The sequence below is a fragment of the Phyllobates terribilis genome, unplaced genomic scaffold, assembly GCF_046119375.1.
Source record: "Phyllobates terribilis strain yellow unplaced genomic scaffold, ASM4611937v1 Scaffold_5__5_contigs__length_657084704, whole genome shotgun sequence".
NCBI lineage: Eukaryota > Metazoa > Chordata > Amphibia > Anura > Dendrobatidae > Phyllobates > Phyllobates terribilis.
This window is the reverse complement of record NW_027362765.1, coordinates 17,136,816-17,163,642: the sequence shown is the minus strand read 5'-3', so window position 1 is coordinate 17,163,642 and position 26,827 is coordinate 17,136,816. Positions and strand designations below refer to the sequence as shown.

The 26,827-nt window shown below is 44.8% G+C and overlaps 2 protein-coding genes across 2 annotated transcripts in view; one reads left to right on the top strand and one right to left on the bottom strand.

Moving 5' to 3' along the window:
• The window catches only part of LOC141270547 (uncharacterized), a 121,415-nt gene that overhangs the window by 40,914 nt on the left and 53,674 nt on the right, over positions 1-26,827 (bottom strand). The window lies entirely within an intron of this gene.
• On the top strand, positions 1,070-26,825 carry LOC141270504 (uncharacterized). Its single transcript, XM_073680513.1, has 7 exons — positions 1,070-1,200; positions 3,284-3,362; positions 3,492-3,671; positions 3,754-3,877; positions 3,961-4,058; positions 4,240-4,330; positions 24,756-26,825. Exons 1-7 carry the CDS (start codon positions 1,085-1,087, stop codon positions 26,450-26,452), a joined length of 2,385 nt encoding a protein of 794 aa, XP_073536614.1. The 5' UTR covers positions 1,070-1,084; the 3' UTR covers positions 26,453-26,825.

The window sequence follows — 26,827 nt, the reverse complement described above, 5'->3', positions numbered from 1 at the left end:
GGGGGCACACAGGGGACATTACTAATATATGGGGGCACACAGGGGACATTACTAATATATGGGGGCACACAGGGGGCATTACTAATATATGGGGGCACACAGGGGACATTACTAATATATGGGGGCACACAGGAGACATTACTAATATATGGGGGCACACAGGGGACATTACTAATATATGGGGGCACACAGGGGACATTACTAATATATGGGGGCACACAGGTGACATTACTAATATATGGGGGCACACAGGTGACATTACTAATATATGGGGGCACACAGGCGACATTACTAATATATGGGGGCACACAGGCGACATTACTAATATATGGGGGCACACAGGCGACATTACTAATATATAGGGGCACACAGGCGACATTACTAATATATGGGGGCACACAGGGGGCATTACTAATATATGGGGGCACACAGGGGACATTACTAATATATGGGAGCACACAGGCGACATTACTAATATATGGGGGCACACAGGCGACATTACTAATATATGGGGGCACACAGGCGACATTACTAATATATAGGGGCACACAGGCGACATTACTAATATATGGGGGCACACAGGGGGCATTACTAATATATGGGGGCACACAGGTGACATTACTAATATATGGGGGCACTCAGGGGACATTACTAATATATGAGGGCACTCAGGGGGCAGTAATACTATTTCGGGCACATAGGGGGAGTTGTGGCCGCTGCAGGTGAATAGGGGAATATTATCATGTGGGGTCACAGGGGGAGGGGAGGACATTACTGTTTGGAGAAGAGGAAAACGCAATCACTACACAGACAGGAACCGCAGGTGTGAATAAGGACTATAGGGCGTGTGATATTGTGTACAGCGGTGCGGAGTATGGCGGCGATATAGAAGGGAAAGGAATAATCCGCATAGAGAATAACGCGGAGTCTGCACAGACCTGCACCTGCAGAGCCGCACACCGGAACAATCCTCTGCAACGTCATGTGACCAAGGGGATGACGTCACGGGAAAGGGCGGGGCCTCCTCCGTGCAGAGCTGAGACGAGTGCGGTCGCGTATAGATGATGCGTCTCTGCATGTCACTATGGAGTCTGCGCCTCAACTAGAGCACGCCCCCGGAAATGATGTCATACCCGGAAGGAGCGCATACATTCTAGGGTGCAGCTGCGGAGAGGAGGTCGGGAGTTACATTAATTGCTGGTTTGATGTTTTCTCTTCTTGTTTTTGAGGAGAAAGGGCTGATACTAAAGGGTTAATGCTCTTCACTAGTGAGCCAGCTAGAATGGATGGGCTGCAGTCAGGACCTGGAAGGAGCCCATACATCCTAGTGTCTACCCATATATGTGCTGGCGGCTCTGCAGGCGGAGGTGTATGGAGACCCCCCATTACTGGCGCATTAATACTAGATATATATTACACAGGGGATAAAGCAGCTGTTATACACATGGCTCCGCTCCGTACCCCTCGTACCCGCGCGGCTCCGCTCCGTACCCCCGTACACGCGCGGCTCGGCTCCGCAGAATTTTTTCTTTCTTGGCCTTGTTTCAGAAAATATGAATGATAATTGAAAAAAATCTTTTTCTCCACTCATGGTTATTGGTTGGGTGAAGCCATTTCTTGTCAAACTACTGTGTTTTCTCTTTTTAACTTTTAATGACAACCAAAAACATCCAAATGACCCTGATCAAAAGTTCACATACCCCAGTTCTTAATACCGTGTATTGCCCCCTCTAACATCAATGACAGCTTGAAGTCTTTTGTGGTAGTTGTGGATGAGGTTCTTTATTTTCTCAGATGGTAAAGTGGCCCATTCTTCTTGGCCAAAAGCCTCCAGTTCCTGTAAATTCCTGGGCTGTCTTGCATGAACTGCACGCTTGAGATCTCCCCAGAGTGGCTCAATGATATTGAGGTCAGGATACTGAGATGGCCACTCCAGAACCTTCACTTTGTTCTGCTGTGGCACCCCTCAGCCCCCAATCCTGGTTTGCGTGGCACCCCTCAGCCCCCAATCCTGGTTTGCGTGGCACCCCTCAGCCCCCAATCCTGGTTTGCGTGGCACCCCTCAGCCCCCAATCCTGGTTTGCTTGGCACCCCTCAGCCCCCAATCCTGGTTTGCGTGGCACCCCTCAGCCCCCAATCCTGGTTTGCGTGGCACCCCTCACCCCCCAATCCTGGTTTGCTTGGCACCCCTCACCCCCCAATCCTGGCATGCGTGGCACCCCTCACACCCAATCCTGGCATGCGTGGCACCCCTCACCCCCCAATCCTGGCATGCGTGGCACCCCTCACCCCCCAATCCTGGCATGCGTGGCACCCCTCACCCCCCAATCCTGGCATGCGTGGCACCCCTCACCCCCCCAATCCTGGCATGCGTGGCACCCCTCATCCCTTTCACGCTGCACACATACAAAAAAAACCCACATACTCACCTATCTTCCCTGTGCTTCAGCGCTGCGGTGTCCTGTTTTGCCAGGGGAGGTGTGCGGCGCCAGAGTACACGCGTGCCAATACCGCGCTGTCCGGCGCCATTTTGCTGAAGACACACTGCAAAAGTGTCTTCAGTAAAATGGCGCCAGATAGCGCTATGCTCCGACTCCTTCACTCCTGCCCTGGTCTCCGGCGAGAAGAGAGGCGAAGCGGCAACACTCCTCCCAGTCAGGTAAGTATGTAAGTATGGCATCGAAGATCGCAGTATGCATTCAGTGTCTACGCATACCGCGATCTCCGGCGCCATACACACTCCTCTTACCTGTAACGGCTCCATGCGTATTTCTGTCTGGAGCCAGACTGCGCGTCGCATGCGCAGTCTATAGAGGCTTCAGACAGAGGGACGCTTGCAGTGTTATATTATAGATATTTATATATGTAGTGAATAATAATTACATAGAAAACTGTGTAAATGGCCTAGACAATTCCCCTATGTAAAAGCCCATGTTGAAATCGCATAAATGATATGCATAAATTGCATAGCACTCGCATGAAAATCGCATGACACACATCCGATTTTTCGGTCCAGATACGTTTTTTTTCTCACATATGGGTATGAGCCCTAAGTCAGCAATTCAACTTCAGGTTCCAGTCCATACAAAACTAGAGAATACAACATCTGCACGTTCTATCTCCTCATATGTTTCCCTTATTGTCTCCAGTAATTGTATTATTACACAGGATTTTTATGATCTTCCATCGGCTCATATTCTTCATATTAAGGTCCCTACAATATCAGATCCTATCATTGAAGATCTTTTATATATATTAAGAGAATTTTTCTGAATTACTCAAGTATGGATATGAACAGGGAGAAGATTGCGGAGAGGATATTACACCTCACCCTAGAGATCCTCTTCCGTCTTACTGGAGAGGTGAGAGATTCTGATGACGTCACATTACATCATTCTTATCTATGGGAATAACAGATGGACAAAACTGGAGAGGTGAGGACTCTGGAAATGTCTGTAGTGAGATTTATTAATGTGTCTCTCCATAACCAGAATTACACCTTAGTGAAGAAGACCTCTAGTGAGTGCTGTCAGGTCCCTGTGTCTGAAGGATGGGGAAGACTCCTGAGCCCAATCACGAGGCCTCCACCTCACCCCCTGATACATGAGGACATCAATGACCAGAAGATCCTAGAACTCACCTACAAGATGATTGAGCTGCTGACTGGAGAGGTGACACTGCTGGGAATGCTGGGACATTATACAGTAACGCTATGAAGGGATCGGGGGGTGACGGTATCATTGTATGTGTCAGGTTCCGATAAGGTGTCAGGATGTCACTGTCTATTTCTCCATGGAGGAGTGGGAATATTTAGAAGCAAACCAAGATCTGTACAAGGACGTCATTATGGAGGTTCCCCAGCTCCTCACATCACCAGGTAATAGACAGGACTAAATACACACGGCCTATAATTCTCTGTATGTATAGAATGAATTCAGACCCTGTATGTGTTTCCTCCAGGTCAATCCAGTAAGAGGTCAACACCAGAGAGATGTCCCCGTCCTCTTCTTCCACAGGACTGTAAACAAGAAGATCCCAATGTTCATCAGGATCATCAGGTAGATGGAGAGAAGGTGTCATGAGATCTCTGCTGTGAAGGTCTTGTTTTCAGTCTTGTTTTATCCACCAGTATTATATGTGTTATACTTGTGTAATGAGAATAGTGGCGATGGCAGGATTAGAGCTGATCATAGATGTGACTTCTCCATCTGTCTTTGACTTTTACAATATTTGTTTCAGGGTGAAGATCTGACCCATATTGATACTACAGAGACATATGTGAGGGGTGATGAGTGGTGTAAAGTGGAGATTCCTACATATGACTACCCAGGTGAGTAGTAACCACTAAATGCAGAGAAGTCACAGATTCTGCTCTGTCACCGGCTGTGGCTGCTTTATCGGTGGTGTAGTCCGGCCGTATCACAATCAGGTGATCACTATTTTGCCACTACAGCATAACATTCTCCTCCATCAGAAAATGTTCAAATTACTTTGTGAAATTGTGAAAGCCATTTTCTATAGAAATTACAACCTGGAGGATCCACCTACCCCCTGGGATCAGAAGATGCTGACCCTTACCTGCCCAGGTCTGTAAACTAGAAAGCCAATGACAGCGTACGTAGAATGTGCTGATAAATTAGAAGATCACTTGAAGAAAAATATGATGGGCCTGTAAGAGAAAGCGGAGGGTAATGATGCTGTTGGCTTCCCAGAACCATGGGGTAGTGATCTCCAGGATAGCCTCCTCATCTCCATCACACTCTCGGATCCTCCGGCTGCCATTCTTCTAGAGCATCCTCTGCAACACTTCCTTCCCCTTGTGCCCTGGACAGAAAATGGCACTGATCGCTTACCGGTGACGCGTGTCCTGCGCTTCCAACTCCTCCTCTTCTGGGATGGTCTTCTGACGCATCTTCACCCCTGGACCCATCCTCATCTGGGCCGGAACTTGTAGGGGCTGGACATCTTTTTGCGCTCTCCGGCGCCATCCACTCCCACGATAGGCGGTTCTTCTCCTGTACTTTACCGCCACTGTCACCATCTTGGAATCCATGATTCGGGCCGCTATCTTGGACCACATGCCTTCCAACACTATCTCTTCAGTGTGCTGTGTCAGCCCTTCCCCGTTTTCGTCATGCGAGGAGCTCGCATCCTGCCGACTACGCCAAATGTAAGGTGCCTCAGCGAGGTAGTCAAGGGCGAGCTGTAGCCCCTGCTAGCTCTGGCACCCTACAGACAATACGTGTCCTCCTTCTGATGTGTGGCCATGTATGTGGTGCTTTCCACTTACTTCAGACCATCCGATCGCGGCTGTCTCCAGGCATTTCTCTTCTGGGACCAGGGCAGCAATAAATTCAGAGGAAACGAGGTTCTTAACCATAACTGGGACTTTACTTGGGGAAGAGAAATATGTACAATATTTACAGGCAGATATAATGGATAAGGCCCGACAGGTTATAATCTCCCGCACAGGCGCTGGCAACATCTTCAGCCCTGGTTCCCTCTTTAAGTGAAGCACCTCTGTGACTCTAATCTCTAGCCAAAGAGAATCTTCCTCAATATCAACAGTGTATCCGAGTTCTATATCTCCCCCACGTCTTAGCCTGAAGTCCTATCTTCCTCTGCTGCCTACAGACTGAAAGTGCCCCGGGTCCTCAATACCTCCGTTGAGTTTCTCTGGCTGGCTAACAGGACTTGCGTAGGGAGATCTTCACACTGGTGATCCTACTGTCTGAGGGTACGGAGCTCCCATCTACCCTAGCAGCCACCATATGATCAGGCTGCCTGTACGGTTCACTGTTCCAACTCTCTCTCAGTTCTTTCTGGAAGCACCACAGGTTTTCCTAGAGTGCCCACCCTCTATGGGCTGACCTTTTACTCAATTAACTCCTCACTATCACCCTGCTAGCAGACTCTTACTAACAGCTGTACCCGACAGTGGCATCTTGTGGCTTGTTTCAAGTACTGCAGCCCACAAGGAATTAGGTTAAACTACGCTCTAGACATACTCAATGTCTGACAATGGCACCGACTTCCCCCTCTACTCTATGGACTGGACCACTGCAGCTAACCCCCTAGCTTGGCCTAACAACAGTTCGGAGAGGTCTAACTACGGGAACCTTTTCTTTAACTACTTCAGTGCCAAAGAAAGGTTACATCCTTCCTCACTATTACACCAGGTCCAGTCTTTCTGACCAAACTTCACTGTTTTGATCGACAACATTAAATGTGCAGTGAGGCCAAGTGTGAATTTCTGTACAATAATAACAGTTTCCCTTTATCCTGACTTTTCAATCTCTTTTAAAACCAACTAACTTCAAACAGGATTGTGATAAACTACATAAAAAACATTACACCTGTGCCATGACATATCTCTAAGCTGTGCATGGCTGATGGCTGTAATATACATTTATTCACGCCTGCAGGAGATGTGTTGGCATGGCTGGAATTCTGGTTTAATGGATTCACTCCACGTCATAAATTACATTACAGTACTTTTTCCTCTCACCCATAACATCACCTGAGAGAGAGTGAGATCCACCCTTATCACTGAACAGGAAGCCAAGAGCTCATGATAAAAAAGGAATTCCCACTTGCGCCTTCAAATGTTTTTTTCTGTACTTTGGATGTAGGAGTCTTGAGCACACGGCTGCAGCAGCCGTGAATCACAGAACACCATAGCACCAAAGCGAGTTCTGTAGCAAACTCTAGTAAGAATTGTAGTGGGTATAGGCAGGGATGCCACCAGAAATTTCAGGGCCCCATACCGGAAAAATTTTCAGGCCCCCTTGAGACTCCACCCCCAGCTCCTCCTCTGCCCCTCAAACCATCCACAGTCCCACCCCCCAATTCTTGGAAAAACTCCACTTCTGCACCACTTCCTCACCAATCACACATTAAGGCTATGTTCACATATTACATTTTTGCTGCTTTTTTCCTGCAGGAAAACCTGCTCTATTGTCAGAAAATAAGCAGCGTCAAAAACGCAGGTTTTGGTATGTTTTTTATGATCCCAAAGTTCAGCTTTGCTTCCAGCACAGAAGCATGAACAAAGTCACCAATGGCAGTGCACTGATTTTTAGGACACTGTTTGCTTTCACACTTTGGCCTGCAATTGAGTTACTCATGCATTGTTCAATCTCACACCTTAGTCAGCCAATGTTTACTTTTTTAGGCATCACAAGTTTAATTAAACTGTACCAATCCAAACTGCCATCTCAGGTGACCAAGACAAGATGGTAAACATAGGAAAATCAAAAAAATAAATGGGTTTCACATACTGCTGTACTTGCTTTTTTTCACAAAAAATGCAGCAATACCTTATACCTGCGTTTTTTGCAGCACCCATTGCTTTCAATGGGTGAAAAATGCTGAAAAAACGCTGAAAGAAGTGACATGCTGCTTTTACAATACAAAAGGTTTTGCACAAAATACTGACAACAACAAAAACAAGCTGTGTGCATGAGATTTCTGAAATCACATACTTTTGCAGTCCAGAAAAGTGTAAGGTGAAAGTTTGCATAAAAAAACGTAACGTGTGAACATAGCCTAACAGTTCCCATCAAACACCATACCACATACATAGTCATCAGCTTTTCTTTTGGCCAAAAGATTTTTTTAAGCCTGCCATCACAACAAGGTAGACTCTTTTAACCGGACTCTACTCTAACCTATTAAAATATTCTTAAAATACCCAATAATCTTTTTAGGTATATTTTTATTTATTTTTCTGTAAGGGAATATGTCACATTTTTTAAAATGACCAATTCTACCACATACATGGGACAAATACCGTCACACCATGGCTGGACCACATATTACCATTACATAGTGACCAAATATTATCATATACAATTGACAAATACCGACACACCATGACCAGACCACATATTACCACCCCATAGTGACCAAATAATACCACATATAAGGGAGAAATACCACCACATTGTGACCAGATCACATATTACCACTACATAGTGAGCGAATGATACCACATACAAAGGACAAATAGCACCACACCGTGACCAGATCACATATTACCACCACACAGTGACCAAATACTACAATACTGATCGTTAATAAAAAAAAACACAATACTAATATAGCCATAATTGCCATTATACACAGGAGCTCTGTACATAGTATACAATGTATAGTGTCAGTGTACAGTTAATACAGTGACTTACCAGTGACTTATACATAGGTGCTCTGTATATAGTGTAAGTGTACAGGTAATAAAGTGACTGTCATGGAAATATTGAAAATCTTTCTTCGCCCCTGTCATAGATATTAAGAAAATATTAAGAATTCTCTCTCCCAGACCCCTCTTCATCCCCCCTCCCCTATAGTATTTGTCAAAGGAGAAGAGCTGACACTTTGGCCAGTGGCTCATATTCAAATTACCACATACATGAGAAGTGCCTTGTAAGCAAATGCTAGCACAAGGGATGCTACCAACCCAATTAAACTGCGAGGGTAGTTTCCACTGACGCAGGCTTGAGATAATTTACACCTGGGTGAGGAGGAAAGCTCGTTTAGGCTTCAAAAACACTCACAATAATCATAACAAATTCCCAGTTGCGATATGCATCTGGTCCGGTGCCGATACGGAATATGGAATATCTCCAGTTACATACATCTGATAATAACGGGACCTATATTTTTAATGGCAGGGTCAGCCAAGGTACAATATGCTTATTTTTCCATAGCTGTGAACCCTTCCGTGGAGCGGTAAAGCTAAAGTAACAAAATAACTGACTGCAACTAAGTTGTGTGGTCTCTAAAGAAAGGCACATTCATAATGGAAATTATGGCATCGTTTGCAAGCTTCTGCGATCAATGAGCGATAAGTTATCCCAGAAGTTAGCGATTTTAGTAAAAATGTGAAGGCTGGAGCCCAGCCCACGTGATTTCAGCACAGGGGGTGTGTGGGGTGGCCTCCCCCTTCGGCATAAAAGACCCCAATGAGGATGGATCGGTATCCATTGCCTGGGGGATATAGACACTATAAGCAAAGGATCAAGTTCGATAACGGTCAAATTGGGGAGCCCCTCCTCCAGCTATACTGATTCGTCTCTGCGAACTTTATAGTAAGTTTCTTCTTTAATTCTGTTTATTTTGTGTAACTGTCTATTCTGTACTGTAAATGTCACCTTTGTAAAACCTTTTGTATATTTTTCCTAAACACTGCCTCCCTGTTGGATTAAATATAAAACTTAATAGTCTCGTTTCTTTTGCTCTGTAATCGTTCCATCTCCTGAAGCCATATGCTACCAGAACGCAGGCGTCCGAGTATTATATTTCAAACTCGGTTGGTTGTGGCAACGAATAATAATTGGGCTATCGTGAAGCTGGCAGTAACTGTACGGAGGCATATACACATATTCTATGCGTTGGAATCTGGAGGTGTATACGCCATACGCTTTCTGCTCGCTTGCCGATAGCTACGTAGTGAGTAACCGGGATAGTGTACTCGTGAATCCCTGCTCAATCCAGATGTGATGGCAGCGGTGGGATATTGTGTGATCTCCCCGGTGTCATTGACGTCCCTGTGAATCCCTGACAGTGACTTATGCACAGGAGCTCTGTATACAGTGTCAATGTACAGGTAATACAGGGATCACCAATGACATTATACATAGGAGCTTTGTATATAGTGTAAGTGTACCGTTAACACACTGACTCACTAGTGACGTCTCTAGTTGAAGATATTCATCTTCGCTTTTCTTTTCCATCCAGTGCTGACCGCCATCAATTCTTCTAGCCAGGACTCGTCTCTGCAGAAAATATCACAGAGTAATCTAGAGCACGACTTCCAGAGTACATTGCCCAATTTTTCCCCAACTTCTACACTATGCCAGATGACAAAATAAATTTACATGGTGCCGCCATGCACAGTAACAGGACCCACCTTCCTACTGAAAGTATTATCCTCAAAATTAGAATACATGACATGGCTGCATATGTTTTCCTATCCTGCTTCCATATGTTACATAAGTTGAAAAAAGACCTAGGTCCATAAAGTTCAATCTTCCTCCACCAATTATACCTTTTGTCACTAATATAACTATAACCCACAATGTTATGTATATTGAGGAAATCATCCAGCTCTTTTTGAAAAGCTGTTAGTGTCTGCCATTACGACTGTGGCTGTGCGTTCCCGTCTAACAGCAGTAACTTTAAAGAAGCCTTTCCTATTTAGCTGCCGGAATTGCCTTTCTTACACCCGTAATGAATGCCCCCTGGTCCTTAGTATGGTCTTTAGAAGGAATAAGTCATGTGCCAGTCCTTTGTACTGACCACACATATATTTATACATGTAAATGAGATCTCCTCTGAGGCGTCTTTTTTCTAAGCTAACCCAGCTCAACTTTTCCAACCTCTCATCATAAGAGAGGCCTTCCATCCCTTGTAATAATCTAGTTGCCCGCCTTTTAACTGACTCTAACTTCTGAAAATGCTTCGTAAAATGTGGAGCCCAAAACTGGATCCCATGCGTTTCCTCATATGTCTGTAGGAGTACTGTGCCTATAAACCACTTTTTTTTTACTCTGCATTTGTGTCTGTGGGAATACTGTGCCATTAAGCCTGCTTGTACTCTGCATGCGTCTCTGTGGGAGTACTCTGCCAGAAATCTCTGTGTGCACAGAGTGCCATAACAGCCTGGTAGTCGTGGGAGAGGAACTCCTCTTCCAAAGTTTTTCAAATCCAATCCACTTCACAATCTTTTTAAATTCATTCCAAAATTTTGTCAGAGGTCAAGTCAGGTTATTGCTTTTTGCCATCTTGTGTTTCTTGTGGTCTCATATAAATATAATTTACTGAAAATGAGTGTTCCTTCTGGACACATACATCTCTTCTACAGTCCACAACACAATAACTTCTTTCCATGCATTCATTGACCAATTTAGACTGTTTATGGTCATCTGTAGACCTGATCCCCTGCTGAAAACAGAGTTTGCATCTGTGGCCAATGGGCATCTGTCTTCGAGCTCACCCTCTTTCAGATCAGCCAAGCAGTCTGAGCCCCAAGTCATTCAGCAGTCATTTTTTGCTTTTGATGTCTCCACTGGCTGTGTTTCAATGGCCCATCCACCTGGCCCTGCTCCAGAAGTGGAAGAGACTGAGTGCACTGATGCCCAACCTTTTGTTCTCTTTGAGGATGATTTCGTGGGAGGGCCTTGTGACAGACCACCAGCTTAATCCCAAGATCCAACTACTACTTTTTTAACAGCAGCAGCTTGAGTGTACGCTACTGGAGCTGGAATTACATATAAAACACATAAAAAGGAGCTGAACTGCAGAGGAGACTTGCAAATATCAACATTATGTTAATCACAAGGAACATATGCATTCTCAATTATAGACCTATGTGGAGGAAAAAAGTACAATATAAATAATGTGTAGGTATTCCTCAGGGAGAATGGAATAATATCTCCACCTAGTGGCCAAACACATATATGAGTATCAGTACTAAGAAGAAAGACAATTCATCTTTATCCAATGGTAAAGCACATCAAAGGTAATGATCTACAATTGAAACCAGAAGTTTACATACGCTATATAAAAAGACATATATGCATGTTTTTTCAATATCTGACATGAAATCAGTGTTTGGAAGCTTCTGGTTTTTAGCAACATCTGAGTTAATTAGAGACACACCTGTGGATGCATTTTAATGCACACATGAAACACTACTTCTTTGTGTAGCATCATGGGAAAGTCTAAAGAAATCAGCCAAGATATCAGGAAGAGAATTGTGGACTTGCACAAGTCTGGCTCATCCTTGGGTACAATTTCAAGATTCCTGAAGGTGGCTTGTTCATCTATACAAAGAATTATATGCAAGTACAAACAATATGGGAATGTCCAGCCATCATACAGCTTAGGAAGGAGACTGGTTCTGTGTCCCAGAGATGAACGTGCTTTGGTCTGACATGCGCATGTCAACCCAAGGACAAAAGCAAAAGACCTTGTGAAGATGATGGCAGAAGCTGGTAAGATTGTGTCAATTACCACAGTGAAACGAGTACTGTATCAACATTGGCTGAAAGGCCACTCTGCCAGGAAGAAGCCATTACTCCAGAAGAAACAAAAAAGCCAGATTAATGTTTGCAAATGCACACAGAAACACAGACCTTAATTTTTGTAGACATGTCCTGTGGTCTGATGAAACTAAAATTTAACTTTTTGGGCATAATGACTATCGTTACTTTTGGAGTAAAAAGGGAGAAGCTTGGAAGCCTAAGAACACCATCCCAACATTCTCTCTCTCTCATTATTCTGGCATTTGGCAAATATTAAAAATTATGATAATCCTAATTAACCTAAAACGAGAAAGGTTTATTCTGATTTCATGTCAGATATTGAGAAAAACATGCATATGTGTATTTTTATATAGTGTATGTAAACTTCTCTTTTCAACTGTGTTTTATAGAAAAGATCAATTTAGGAGACAGAGCCACAGGTAAGTATAATGTGCAGAGTATTACACAGCCTGTATACAGAGAGAGTAGCCAGCAGATTATTACACTGCCTGTATGCAAAGTGCCCCAGGGAGCCTGTTTCCAGAGTACCCCCCAAAAAAATAATAAAAAAATAAAACACAAAAACAGTGTTGGCTACCTCCTCCTCTGCCTCTTCCACATACACTGCTACATCCACCTCCTCCTCGACTTCATCCTCCACTTGGACCTCTGTCTCCTGGTTCAAGATTATTTTTTTTTATTCTATGTTGTTTTTAAGTCATTTTCCTATCCACATTTGTTTGCAAGGCAATTGTCCTGCTCTTTCCCCCATTTTGCTTTCTTTGGTCTCCACAGCCTCTGCCAAATGTCCGAGATCTAAATTTAAAAGCATTTTGGCTCTGTGGTATGTTAAAAAGTTTTCATTAAATGTGTAATATTTCTTCTTGAAACTCATCTGACAGAAAATATTGGCCCTTATGATAGTTTAGATTGTGAAGAGCCACCTCCAGAGAGGTTTCACCGCTAGTTACTCATTATTTTTTTTTTACTGATGAAGACTGTTGAGTTTGATAATTTCCATAGATGTGTTATTGTCTATAGTCACAGTTTTTGACTACAGTATTTAGTGCCCAAAATTCTCTGATTTAACCACTTACCGCAGCCAGTTTTGTGTTCCTAATCAGCGCGCATTTTTCAAATCTGACGTGTGTCACTACTGTATGTGGTGATAACTTTGGATGCTGATTCCAGGGATTCTGAAAAAAAACATTTCTGTGACACATTGTACTTTGTGTCTGGTAATTTTTGGTTGATTGATATACCATGTACAGTACAGACCAAAAGTTTGGACACACCTTCTCATTTAAAGATTTTTCTGTTTTTTCATGACTATGAAAATTGTACATTCACACTGAAGGCATCAAAACTATGAATCAACACATGTGGAATTATATCCTTTAACAAAAAAAGTGTGAAACAACTGAAAATATGTCTTATATTCTAGGTTCTTCAAAGTAGCCACCTTTTGCTTTGATGACTGCTTTGCACACTCTTGGCATTCTCTTGATGAGCTAGTCACCGGAAGTGGTTTTCACTTCACAGGTGTGCCCTGTCAGGTTTAATAAGTGGGATTTCTTGCCTTATAAATGGGGTTGGGACCATCAGTTGTGTTGTGCAGCAGTCTGGTGGATACACAGCTGATAGTCCTACTGCATAGACTGTTAGCTGCTTTTTTCTTGCCATAATACAAATTCTAAGTAAAGAAAAACGAGTGGCCATCATTACTTTAAGAAATGAAGGTCAGTCAGTGCGAAAAATTGGGCAAACTTTGAAAGTGTCCCCAAGTGCAGTTTCAAAAACCATCAAGCGCTACAAAGAAACTGGCTCACATGAGGACCGCCCCAGGAAAGGAAGACCAAGAGTCACCTCTGCTTCTGAGGATAAGTTTATCCGAGTCACCAGCCTCAGAAATCGCAGGTTAACCACAGCTCAGATTAGAGACCGGGTCAATGCCACACAGAGTTCTAGCAGCAGACACATCTTTTCAACAACTGTTAAGAGGAGACTTTATGCAGCAGGCCTTCATGGTAAAATAGCTGCTAGGAAACCACTGCTAAGTACAGGCAACAAGCAGAAGAGACTTGTTTGGGCTAAAAAACACAGGGAATGGACATTAGACCAGTGGAAATCTGTGCTTTGGTCTGATGAGTCCAAATTTGAGATATTTGGTTCCAACCATCGTGTCTTTGTGCAACGCAGAAAAGGTGAACGGATGGACTCTACATGCCTGGTTCCCACTGTGAAGCATGGAGGAGGTGTGATGGTGTGGGGGTGCTTTGCTGGTGACACTGTTGGGGATTTATTCAAAATTGAAGGCATACTGAACCAGCATGGCTACACCTCCAGGCTGTGTAAGGGCTATTTGACCAAGAAGGAGAGTGATGGGGTGCTACACCAGATGACCTGGCCTCCACAGTCACCAGACCTGAACCCAATCGAGATGGTTTGGGTTGAGCTGGACCGCAGAGTGAAGGCAAAAGGGCCAACAAGTGCTAAGCATCTCTGGGAACTCCTTCAAGATTGTTGGAATACCATTTCTGGTGACTACCTCTTGTAGCTCATCAAGAGAATGCCAAGAGTGTGCAAGGCAGTCATCAAAGCAAAAGGTGGCTTCTTTGAAGAACCTAGAATATAAGACATATTTTCAGTTGTTTCACACTATTTTGTTAAGTATATAATTCCACATGTGTTAATGCATAGTTTTTATGCCTTCTGTGTGAATGTACAATTTTCAAAGTCATGAAAATACAGAAATTTCTTAAAATGAGAAGGTGTGTCCAAACTTTTGGTCTGTACTGTATACGTGTGTATAAGCCGACTTTTTCAGCACATTTTTTATGCTGAAAAAGTCCCCCCCTCAGCTTATACTCGAGTATATACAGTGCCTACAAGTAGTATTCAACCCCCTGCAGATTTAGCTGGTTTTATAAGATGCAAATAAGTTAGAGCCTTCAAACTGCAAACGAGAGTAGGTTTTATGAACAGAAGCATAAATCTTACAAACCAAAAAGTTATGTTGCTCAGTTGAATTTTATTACATTTAAACATAAAAGTGTGGGTCAATTATTATACAACCCCTATGTTTAATATTTTGTGGAATAACCCTTGTTTGCAATTACAGCTAATAATCGTCTTTTATAAGACCTGATCAGGCCGGCACAGGTCTGTGGAGTTATCTTGGCCCACTCCTCCATGCAGATCTTCTCCAAGTTATCTAGGTTCTTTGGGTGTCTCATGTGGACTTTATTCTTGAGCTCCTTCCACAAGTTTTCAATTGGGTTAAGGTCAGGAGACTGACTAGGCCACTCCAACACCTTGACTTTTCCCCTCTTGAACCAGGCCTTGGTTTTCTTGGCTGTGTGCTTTGGGTCGTTGTCTTGTTGGAAGATGAAATTACGACCCATCTTAAGATCCTTGATGGAGGAGCGGAGGTTCTTGGCCAAAATCTCCAGGTAGGCCGTGCTATCCATCTTCCCATGGATGCGGACCAGATGGCCAGGCACCTTGGCTGAGAAACAGCCCCACAGCATGATGCTGCCACCACCATGCTTGACTGTAGGGATGGTATTCTTGGGGTCGTATGCAGTGCCATCCAGTCTCCAAACGTCACGTGTGTGGTTGGCACCAAAGATCTCGATCTTGGTCTCATCAGACCATAGAACCTTGAACCAGTCTGTCTCAGAGTCCTCCAAGTGATCATGAGCAAACTGTAGACGAGCCTTGACATGACACTTTGAAAGTAAAGGTACCATACAGGCTCGTCTGGAACGGAGACCATTGCGGTGGAGTACGTTACTTATGGTATTGACTGAGACCAATGTCCCCACTGCCATGAGATCTTCCCGGAGCTCCTTCCTTGTTGTCCTTGGGTTAGCCTTGACTCTTCGGACAAGCCTGGCCTCGGCACGGGAGGACACTTTCAAAGGCTGTCCAGGCCGTGGAAGGCTAACAGTAGTTCCATAAGCCTTCCACTTACGGATGATGCTCCCAACAGTGGAGACAGGTAGGCCCAACTCCTTGGAAAGGGTTTTGTACCCCTTGCCAGCCTTGTGACCCTCCACGATCTTGTCTCTGATGGCCTTGGAATGCTCCTTTGTCTTTCCCATGTTGACCATGTCTGAGTGCTGTTCACAAGTTTGGGGAGGGTCTGAAATAGTCAGAAAAGGCTGGCAAAAGAGATCTTTAATCCACACATGTGAAGCTCATTATTCTTGGTGCCTGAACTACTTATTAATACTTTAGGGGGACCAAACAGAATTCTTGTGGTTTGAGGGGTTGAATAATAAATGACACTCTGAATTAACTTTTAACGTTTTTAAAAAAAAAAAAAAAATTTGCTGCAGTGCATTTCCCACTTCCAGGCTGATCTACAGTACAAATGTCACAATGCCAAGTTAATTCCGCATGTGTCAACCAGCTAAATCTGCAGGGCGTTGAATACTACTTGTAGGCACTGTACTTAGATTCCTGCTATGGGTGGTGGTGGAGATATTGCAGAGGAGCGGTGCACAGGCAGTAGCCGGCTGCTGCAGCTACCACGTGTGCCCGCTGCTAAAGAGAATGAATATTCACTCTTCTCCATGCCCATGGGAGTGTAGAGGAGTGAATATTCATTTTCTTTAATAGTGTGCAGTATCAGTCGCATCCTGCCGGCTTCCTGCAGCTGCTCAGTGATCCACTGTGCCTGCTATTAGAGAGTATGAATATTCACTCTTCTCCACTCTCATGGGCATGGAGAAGAGTGAATATTCATTCTCTGTAGTAGCAGGCGCACAGGATCGCGGAGCAGCTGCAGGATATGCGGCCGCTGCTGACAGTTTGCACTATTAAAGAAAATTAATATATTCACTCTCCTCCACGCTCATAGTCCCGGTGTGGAGCGGAGTGAATATCCCCGCAGCTCACATCAGTGTCCGAGGGTGCATGGCAGTGACGTGATACGCTGCTCAGATGCTGAGATCAGCTGCTGGCAGAACAGGACGTAGCGCTGGAGCAGAGGGGAGAAAGGTGAGTAGAAGTGTTTTATTTTTTTTCATGTGTGTAGTGATGGAGGGCCATGCATACCAGGCTTGGGAATTAGGAGGCCATGCATACCTGGATTGGGGATGAGGGAGTAATGCTTAAAAGGACGGTGAAATTTACCAGTAGCTGCTGCTTTTCCCACCCTAGGCTTATACTCGAGTCAATAAGTTTTCTCAGTTTTGTGTGGTAAAATTTGGTGCCTCAGCTTATACTCGAGTATATACAGTAATTTGCGTTAATTTTTAAAAATATCTGAAAATTGCTGAATAATTTAGAAAGATTTATAGTGCTAAAACTTTTAATTTTTACTCTCTTGAAACAGATGCCACACAAAATAGTTAATAAAGAGCATTTACCATATTTCTACTTTGGTAAAATCCCCTTTTATTTTTTCCCCTTCTCCAATGACAGCACCACCTGAGAGAGGGTATCCGCCCACCAAGGACAGGAACCTACTGAATAAAAAGGCGGTACCTCTCCTCCGCATCAGTTTTTGGTTCCTGTCCCTGATGGGAGCCTCACCAGGTGGTACCTCACGTACCTGGATTATGGACGATGCGGCCTGGAGGCCGTGGAAGCAGCAGATGGTCCCTGTTCCCAGCCCATCTGGCTGCTGCCCGGGTCTGCGTGTGGGGAGGAGGTGCTGTTTTTTGAATTCCTCCCCGCGTGCGCTGGGGCCTGCGGCCGGGTCTGCGCCTCGCAAAACGAGCTGAGCGCGCCGGCCGGCAGGTCTTCCGGGTCTGCGCACGTGGGGGCGCGTCGCACCCTGTGACGGAGCGCGCCGGAAGTCCGGGCTGAGCACGCGCGGGGTGCTGGAGCACCCTATCACGGAGTGCGCCGGAAGCCGGGTCTACGCATGCGCGGGTGGAAAGCGTTATCCCGCTGCAAGCGCGCCGGGTGCCGCTGGGCTGCGCACACGCAGAAGGGAGCGTATCTGCGGTGTAGCGCGCCAGCTGGCTGAATTTAAATTAAAAAAAAAAAATAATAATTTTTTTTTGTAATGAGCACGCTGCCGGAAGGGGAGGAGCCTAAAGGAGGTGGAGCCCTACTGCTTTTAAGGATGGGGAGCAATCAAGATGGCGGTGTCTGCATCCCCGCCATGATGAATGAGGAGCCGCAGTCACCTGGGCAGCAGCTGTCTCCGCCACAGGAGGTTCAGCAGGAGCCGCAGCCATCAAAGCAGCGCAAGCAGCTTAAGCAAATGGAGCATCGAGAATCTTCCCATCGACAAAGTCACAGCAGTGGAGGGCGTGCGAGTTCCGGCAAGACTGGTCAGAAAAGACTTTGTCAGTCCACCTCCTCCAGATGGGAGCCCTCATGTGAACGGCAACCACCGCCTCCGGTACCCTAGTCTGAACGGCAGTGTGGTGAGTGATCTTCGTGAAAGTCTCACCCTGAATAATGTGCTCTTCTCTCTCTCTTTTCCTCCTTCTTCTCCTTTCATTTCTTGGGGCAGGAGGCGAAGAAGTGTAGTGCTAAAAGTAAAAACAGGGAGTGTGCTTTGTGCAAAATCGGTCTTCCCACCTCCTATGCCAAAAACCTTTGCTCAGACTGTATTCAGAAAACCATTGCAGAGGAGTCCCCCAGGTTTTCTTTAGAATTAAAGGATCTAATCCAAACAGAGGTCAGAGAGTCTTTAAGAGGCTTAACCTCACGCAAAAAGAATAAACGAAAACTAGTTTCTTCAGAATCAGAGGAATCGGTGGAGTCCCGTTTTACAAGAGAACTGCCTTCCTCCTCTAATCTCTCCTCATCATCATCGGAGTCTTCGGATGATGATGGGGGGCAGACCTTGTTTTTCGGTTGATAATACTGAGAGACTAGTTAAAGCCGTCAGAGGGACTATGGGTATTACCGATACCAAGGTGCCCAGAACAGTCCAGGATGTTATGTTCGGGGGCTTAGACCAAAGGAGGAGACGCTCATTCCCGGTCAATGACCGGATTAAATCTCTGATAGACAGGGAATGGAAGAAACCGGAGAGGAAGGGTCAGCTGCCGTCATCCTCCAAGCGGAGGTACCCCTTTGAGGATGAGGATACGGCTAAATTGGACAAAACCCCTAAGATTGACGTGGCCATTTCAAAATCTTCAAAAAAATCCACTCTGCCCTTTGAGGATTTAGGAGCCTTAAAAGACCCGCTGGATAAAAAAGCGGAGTCCTTCCTTAAACAAGCCTGAGAGTCGTCAGCAGGGGCCCTTAAACCGGCAGTAGCAGCCACTTGCACCGCTAGATCTATGATGATCTGCCTTCAACAATTGGAAGACCAGATCAGGGGGAATGTGTCCAGGGAGAAAATTCTATCGGACCTTCCTCTTGTGCAGGGAGCGGCTGCATTCCTGGCAGATGCATCGGCAGATTCAGTTAGGCTGGCTGCCCGGTCTGCAAACCTCTCTAATGCAGCCCGTAGGGCGCTATGGCTCAAGAGCTGGCCAGGGGATGTGCAGTCAAAGTCTAAACTGTGCTCAATCCCTTGTGAGGGGGACTTCTTGTTTGGCAAAGGTCTAGATGACATCCTAGATAAAGCCGCAGACAAAAAACATGGATTTCCCACGGTGTCTGGTTCCCGGTTTAACAGCTCCTTTCGGAAGAGAAAATACAACCGCAGTAAAGCTCCCAGAGACCAAGGAAGCTGGAAAGACAAAAAGCCGTATAACAGAGGCTTCATGTTCGGGGGTCCCTCCTCCGAGAATAAGAAAGCCCCTAAGTGACAGTTCCCCCCAGGTGGGAGGAAGATTGTCCCACTTCCTGCCTGCCTGGAAGGAAATTTCATCCAATCCTTGGATCTTAGGGATAATCAGGAGGGGGCTCACATTAGAGTTCAAATGCAGGCCCAAGAACACTGTCAAAATATCAGCCCCCAGGGGTTTAGCGGAACAGATAGCCTTACAGCAGGAAGTTCTCACTCTGCTCAGGAAAGGAGTTCTGGTGGAAACACCTGCACCCGAGCAAGGAAGAGGATTCTATCCGACTCTCTTCCTAATAAAGAAGCCGGACGGCACCTTCAGGACCATTGCGAACTTAAAGAGGCTGAACGACCATTTAGTCTACAGGCCGTTCAAGATGGAAACAATAAAATCGGCCATAAAGATGTTATTTCCGGACTGTTTTATGTGCGTCCTCGATCTGAAGGACGCCTACTACCACGTCCCGATTTTGCCACATCATCAACAGTTTCTAAGAGTAGCTGTACAATTCGGCAGGCATGTAAGGCATTTTCAGTTCGCAGCTCTTCCCTTTGGCATTTCCATGGCGCCAAGAGTCTTCACAAAAATTATTCTGGAGGTCACAGCGCACTTGAGGGAAAGAGATATTCTGGTCATCCCTTATCTGGACGACTTCTTAGTAGTGGGCAGATCAAGTCAACTCTGTGCTCTAGCCCTGGCGGACGTCATGGTCAGTCTAAGACGCCTAGGTTGGCTATTAAATCTGGAGAAGTCAAGGCTGGAACCAAAGAGGGTTCAGTCTTTCCTGGGTCTCATTCTGGACTCAGAAAGCCAAACCTGTCTTCTGCCAGAGGAAAAGAAGCTGAAGATCAGATCTCTAATATCTCAGGTTATCAGCAATCCGACCATGACCCTGAGGAGTGCAATGTCTCTGTTGGGTACAATGACGTCTTGCATCCCGGCGGTTCAGTGGGCCCAGTACCATTCTAGATGTCTTCAACAGGAGATTCTGGCAGCGGACAGGTGGCTCAAAGGTCGCCTGAATGGGAAGATGTCTCTTCCAGATGTCGTGATCAACTCCCTGGACTGGTGGACATCTCCGGTCAACCTATCTTTGGGGGTTCCTTGGACCTTCCAGGTGTCGGATACAATTACAACAGACGCAAGTGCAGAAGGTTGGGGAGCTCACCTAAGGGATAGTTCTGTACAAGGCCTCTGGTCGGACAGCGAGACAAGTCTCTCTTACAACATGAAAGAGCTGTTGGCAGCGAGAAACACTCTAAAAGAATTCAGTTCTGCTCTTCAGGGTCCTCACGTCAGGATAATGTCAGACAACAGATCAACAGTCGCATACATCAATCATCAGGGGGGGTACCGGGTCTCTCCCTCTGATGTTAGTAGCAGATCAGATCTTCAGGTTTGCCGAGAGTCGGCTGGTCACGCTCTCGGCGCTGCATATAAAAGGGGAAGAGAACATAAAGGCCGATTTCTTGAGTCGTCACACCTTGAAACAAGGAGAGTGGGAGTTGAATCCAGCCGTTTTTCAGCAGATTGTGGGTCGGTGGGGACAGCCCCAGATAGACCTATTTGCAAACAGACACAATCGGAAGACCGAAACCTTTTGCTCCCTGAATCCAAAGGAGGGGGCGTTTGCGGTGGACGCGCTGCAGATTCCATGGGATTTTACTCTAGCTTATGCCTTTCCCCCTTTAGTACTGATCCCTACTATCCTGAGGAAGATCCGAGAGGAACGGGCGAGGGTTATAGTGATCGCCCCGTTCTGGCCCAAGAGACCATGGTTCACTTGGATGAAGAGAATGTCCCAGGCAGATCCATGGGTTCTTCCGGACATCCCGGATCTCCTCAGGCAGGGCCCAGTCTGTCATCCCCAAAGAGCAGGCCTGCATTTGACAGCCTGGATTTTGAGAGGTCGCTATTGACGCAAAGGGGGTTTTCTCCAGACCTTGTTACCACCCTTCTGGCAAGTAGAAAGCCGATAACAACTAGAATCTATGGTAGAACCTGGGCTAAGTTCTTGTCTACCTCGGGTCAGTCTGCCAAAGGGAGGATTCCTATTGAGGCCATACTAGAATTCCTCCAGAAGGGGTTAAATATGGGACTAGCCACCAGTACTCCTTAAGGTGCAGGTATCAGCTCTGGGGGCACTGTATAATTATGACTTGGCAGCAAATAGATGGATCATTAGATTTATTAAAGCTTGTCATAGATCCAGACCTATTCCTATTCCAAGAATGCCTCCTTGGGACCTTAATTTAGTTCTGGAAGCGTTAACCAAACCTCCCTTCGAGCCCTTAGAGAAGGTTTCAGAAAAAATCTTAACTTTAAAGACTGCTCTACTGGTAGCCCTGACATCAGCTCGTAGAGTCAGTGACTTACACGCACTATCCGTTAACCATCCATTCACTCAAGTATGTACGGATAGAGTAATCTTAAGACCAGACCCAGCCTATCTTCCTAAGGTAGCCTCCAAATTCCATAGAACGCAAGTAATCACTCTCCCTTCCTTCTATCCTAATCCTAGGGATTCTGAGGAACATAAGCTTCACACCTTAGATGTTAGGAGGGTGTTAGTCCGGTATTTGGAAGTTACAAAAGCCTGGAGGAAGAGTGACGCCTTATTTATATCCTTTCAGGGGGCTAGGAAAGGGCTTAAGGTTACAAGGGGGACCATAGCTAGATGGGTCAGGGATACTATTACCTTAGCCTACTCTTCTAGCAATCTGCCGGTTCCAGAGAACCTGAAGGCCCATTCCACCAGAGCGGTAGCTGCTTCCTGGGCTGAGAAGGCGGATGTGCCCATCGACATTATATGTAAGGCGGCAACTTGGTCATCCCCCCGCTACATTTTACAAACATTACTGTCTTGACCTTTCCTCTTCTACTGATCTGTCCTTTGGTAGGAAGGTGTTGCAAACGGTGATCCCTCCCTCTGGTATTTGATCTCTATAAATCTCTCAGGTGGTGCTGTCATGGGAGAAGGGGAAAAGATCCTAGTTACTTACCGGTAACGGGATTTTACAGAGCCCATGACAGCACCCTATTAATTCCCTCCCCTTTATCACTGTGGTGTGCACTTTTTAAGGTGTTTAGTACAAATATTGAGCTGGTGGTTATGTATTAACCTGTCTTCGGAGGCCCTCTCATGCTCTGAAACAAAACTGATGCGGAGGAGAGGTACCGCCTTTTTATTCAGTAGGTTCCTGTCCTTGGTGGGCGGATACCCTCTCTCAGGTGGTGCTGTCATGGGCTCTGTAAAATCCCGTTACCGGTAAGTAACTAGGATCTTTTCAACATGCTTTTATTTTTTTAGGTTCATAGAAGGCCTACAAGTTTAGCAACAAGTGTACATATGTTCAATTAAATTTTACAAAACCTCTTTTTTGGGTAACAGTTTTTTAAATAACTTTGAGGAGCCTAGAAAATTGCACTTTTCTAGTATCAAAAACCTCATACAGGAATTAACACAAAGTGAAATGCAAAAAATATTATTTTTTCTTGAAAATGTTAATGTAGCCCCATTTTTTTTCATTTTCACAAAGCATAATAGCAAATTATTTTCCAACTTTTGAATCTGACAATACCCTATATATGGTTGTACTCTACTGTCTGGGCACATGATGGGGTTCAGAAGGAAATGAGCGCAGGTTTTGCTGAAATAGTTTTCAGGCACAATGTAACGGGGCACTGTTCATAGTCATCTGGCAGCTCAAAAGATGGCTACCATGAACAGGCTTGGCGGTACCTACTCTGCTTTCCAGATCTCAGAGATTGCCTTAACCTTCATCCTTTATCCCCTATACATGGATCGGTGTGAGATGACAGGAATAATAGGTAGTTGGGTCACTGAGAACCAGAAGGGCAGAGAAAATACAAAATCAGAAGACACAAGAGTGGTCAGTAAATGGGCTGAGGTCACAACAGGAGACAAATACACAATCCAGGAGCTGAGCACAGAGAACTGAACCAGAGGAGAACAAGGCTGTATCTGGCAGCTTCTGGCAATATGCTTCCAGCTTTAGTAGCATGTGGTGCTTTCCAATTGGCTGAAACAGGGAGCAGATTACTCCAGCTGGACTGCACATACACCCATACTGCCAGACTGGATGGTACTACAGTTCTCAGGTACCCTAATCTTAGTGGCTGGACAGAGCCTGTGCCACCCAGAACTTCTGGTTCTGACGTCTCCTCCATCACCAGCGCCGCCTGTAGAATTAATAAGGCGGCTCCTGGTGAGAGAAGCAGACAGCGCAGGAGCAGATCCCAGAGGAGATGGGACCCACCATTTGCAGAAGCCCAAGTGGGACAAAATGGCAGAAAGCCAGAGCAGTAGAAATCCCCATGAAGTGACTCCATTTTTTAAATGATAACCCTCAGTGAATTAATCTATAGGAGTAATGACTATTTTGACTTCACAGGCACTTTTCAGAAATTAGTACGCAGTGGATGCTGGAGAGTGAAAATTGCAAATTTTCCATTTTATTGCCCCACACGTAGTGCCCAGATTAGGCTCCAGGAGACACACCGTAAATTAAGAGGGTTCTTCTCACTATAGTAATGCCAAATACATGGATGCTAAATGAGATTTGGACACACTGCAATGCTCAGAAGCGAGAGGGAGATTTGACTTCAGGAGAGTGGATTTTACTGGATTGGTTTGTGGAAGCCATGTTGCTTTTCAAGAGCCTTTGAGCCACTAATAATGTGGAAACCTATTATTCCATTGACAGATGATGGACCTGAGTAGGGGTTGTTGTGAGATGAGTATAAGTTTTTATTGGTATTATTTTCACCGACATAACATTTTTTGGTGGCTTTGTATTCCATATTTGGGGGCCAGAATGAACTTGTTCATCCTATGAGATTTTCTATTAGACTGTAAACTGTCTGTCATTGTCTTGGTGAATAATTTAAATTTTTGTATAACTTGCCTTTTTTATGGACCGTTTAAGTAGAAATGTTCAAAAATATAAAATTCAAGGATATCTTATTCAAAAATAATAATTGGTTATATTCTTGGCAGATGACTGTACCAGGAGATCACAGGGACAGCTGACATCTTCAATTTTTAAATCAGATGATCTTGAGATACAACAGGATACATTTCAAGTGAATGCCATTACTCCAGATATACCATCATCCCTTCACAGCAAAGATCTGTCATCTGATCCTTTGAAACAGGTCCTGTCTTCAGATTCATTACCGACTACTAGGGAAAACCAAAGTCACAAAATAACCATTAAAAAACTAATTGCTGCTAAAGCAAATAACCCATTTTCACGTTCAGAATATGGAAATAGTTTTCCCCTCGAAAAGTCTTTCTTTAAACATCAAAAAATTGACAAAGCAGAGAATAGATTTTCTTGTTCCAAGTGTGGGAAACCTTTTAACCAGAAATCAGATCTTGTTTTTCACCAGAGAACTCACACAGGGGAGAAGCCATTCTCATGTTCAGAATGTGGGAAATATTTTACAAAGAAATCAAGTCTTCTCAGACATCAGAAGAAAACTCACACAGGGGAGAAGCCATTTTCATGTTCAGAATGTGGGAAATGTTTTGTAGATAAGTCAACTCTTGTTACACATCAAAGAACTCACACAGGGGAGAAGCCTTTCTCTTGTTCAGAATGTGGGAAATATTTTAACCAGAAATGGAATCTTGTTAAACACCAACGAACCCATACAGGGGAGAAGTCTTTTTCATGTTCAGAATGTGGGAAATGTTTTAACCGGAAAGCGCATCTTGATAGCCACCTGAGAGCTCACACAGGGGAGAAGCCTTTTTCATGTTCAGAATGTGGGAAATGTTTTAACCATAAATCAAATTTTATTAAGCACCAGAGAACCCACACAGGGGAGAAGCCGTTTTTATGTTCAGAATGTGGGAAATGTTTTAACCATCAAACAGATTTTGTTAAGCATCGGAGAACTCATACAGGGAAGAAGCCTTTTTCATGTTCAGAATGTGGGAAATGTTTTAACCGGAAAGGGCATCTTGATAGCCACCTGAGAGCTCACACAGGGGAGAAGCCTTTTTCATGTTCAGAATGTGGGAAATGTTTTAACCATAAATCAAATTTTATTAAGCACCAGAGAACCCACACAGGGGAGAAGCCGTTTTTATGTTCAGAATGTGGGAAATGTTTTAACCGGAAAGCGCATCTTGATAGCCACCAGAGAACGCACACAGGGGAGAATCCTTTTTCATGTTCAGAATGTGGGAAATGTTTTAGCCATCAAACAGATTTTGTTAAGCATCGGAGAACTCATACAGGGAAGAAGCCTTTTTCATGTTCAGAATGTGGGAAATGTTTTAATCGGAAAGGGCATCTTGATAGCCACCAGAGAACCCACACAGGGGAGAAGCCTTTTTCATGTTCAGAATGTGGAAAATGTTTTACCCGGAAAGCGCATCTTGATAGCCACCTGAGAACTCACACAGGGGAGAAGCCTTTTTCATGTTCAGAATGTGGGAAATGTTTTAACCGGAAAGCGCATCTTGATAGCCACCAGAGAACCCACACAGGGGAGAAGCCTTTTTCATGTTCAGAATGTGGGAAATGTTTTAACCTGAAAGTGCATCTTGATAGCCACCAGAGAACCCACACAGGGGAGAAGCCTTTTTCATGTTCAGAATGTGGGAAATGTTTTGACCATCAAACAGATTTTGTTAAGCACCAGAGAACCCACAAAGGGGAGAAGCCTTTTTCATGTTCATAATGTGGAATATGTTTTAACCATCAAACAGATTTTGCTAAGCATCGGAGAACTCATACAGGGGAGAAGCCTTTTTCTTGTTAAGAATGTGGAAAATGTTTTGTGAAGAAATCATCTCTTCTTAGTCACCAAAGAATTCACACAGGGGAGAAGCCTTTTTCATGTTCTTAATATGGGAAATGTTTTAAATGGAAATAAACACTTAATAAACATCAGAGAAGTCACACAGGGAAGAATCCTTTTTCATATTCAAAATATTGGAAATGTTTTAACCGAAAATTGTATGCTAACGGGGTTGGTCCACTACTAGGACAGCCCCTTGTCATTCCTCATGTTTGTTCTCGTTAAAATAAAAATACTCTTACTGGAAAATTGTGT

Excerpts from the sequence above, each read along its gene's own strand:
- LOC141270504 (XM_073680513.1), top strand. The coding sequence starts at position 1,085 with ATGGAGTCTGCGCCTCAACTAGAGCACGCCCCCGGAAATGATGTCATA. Across the intron at positions 3,363-3,491 it reads TCTTCCGTCTTACTGGAGAG|AATTACACCTTAGTGAAGAA; the intron begins GTGAGAGATTCT and ends CTCCATAACCAG. Across the intron at positions 4,059-4,239 it reads ATGTTCATCAGGATCATCAG|GGTGAAGATCTGACCCATAT; the intron begins GTAGATGGAGAG and ends TATTTGTTTCAG.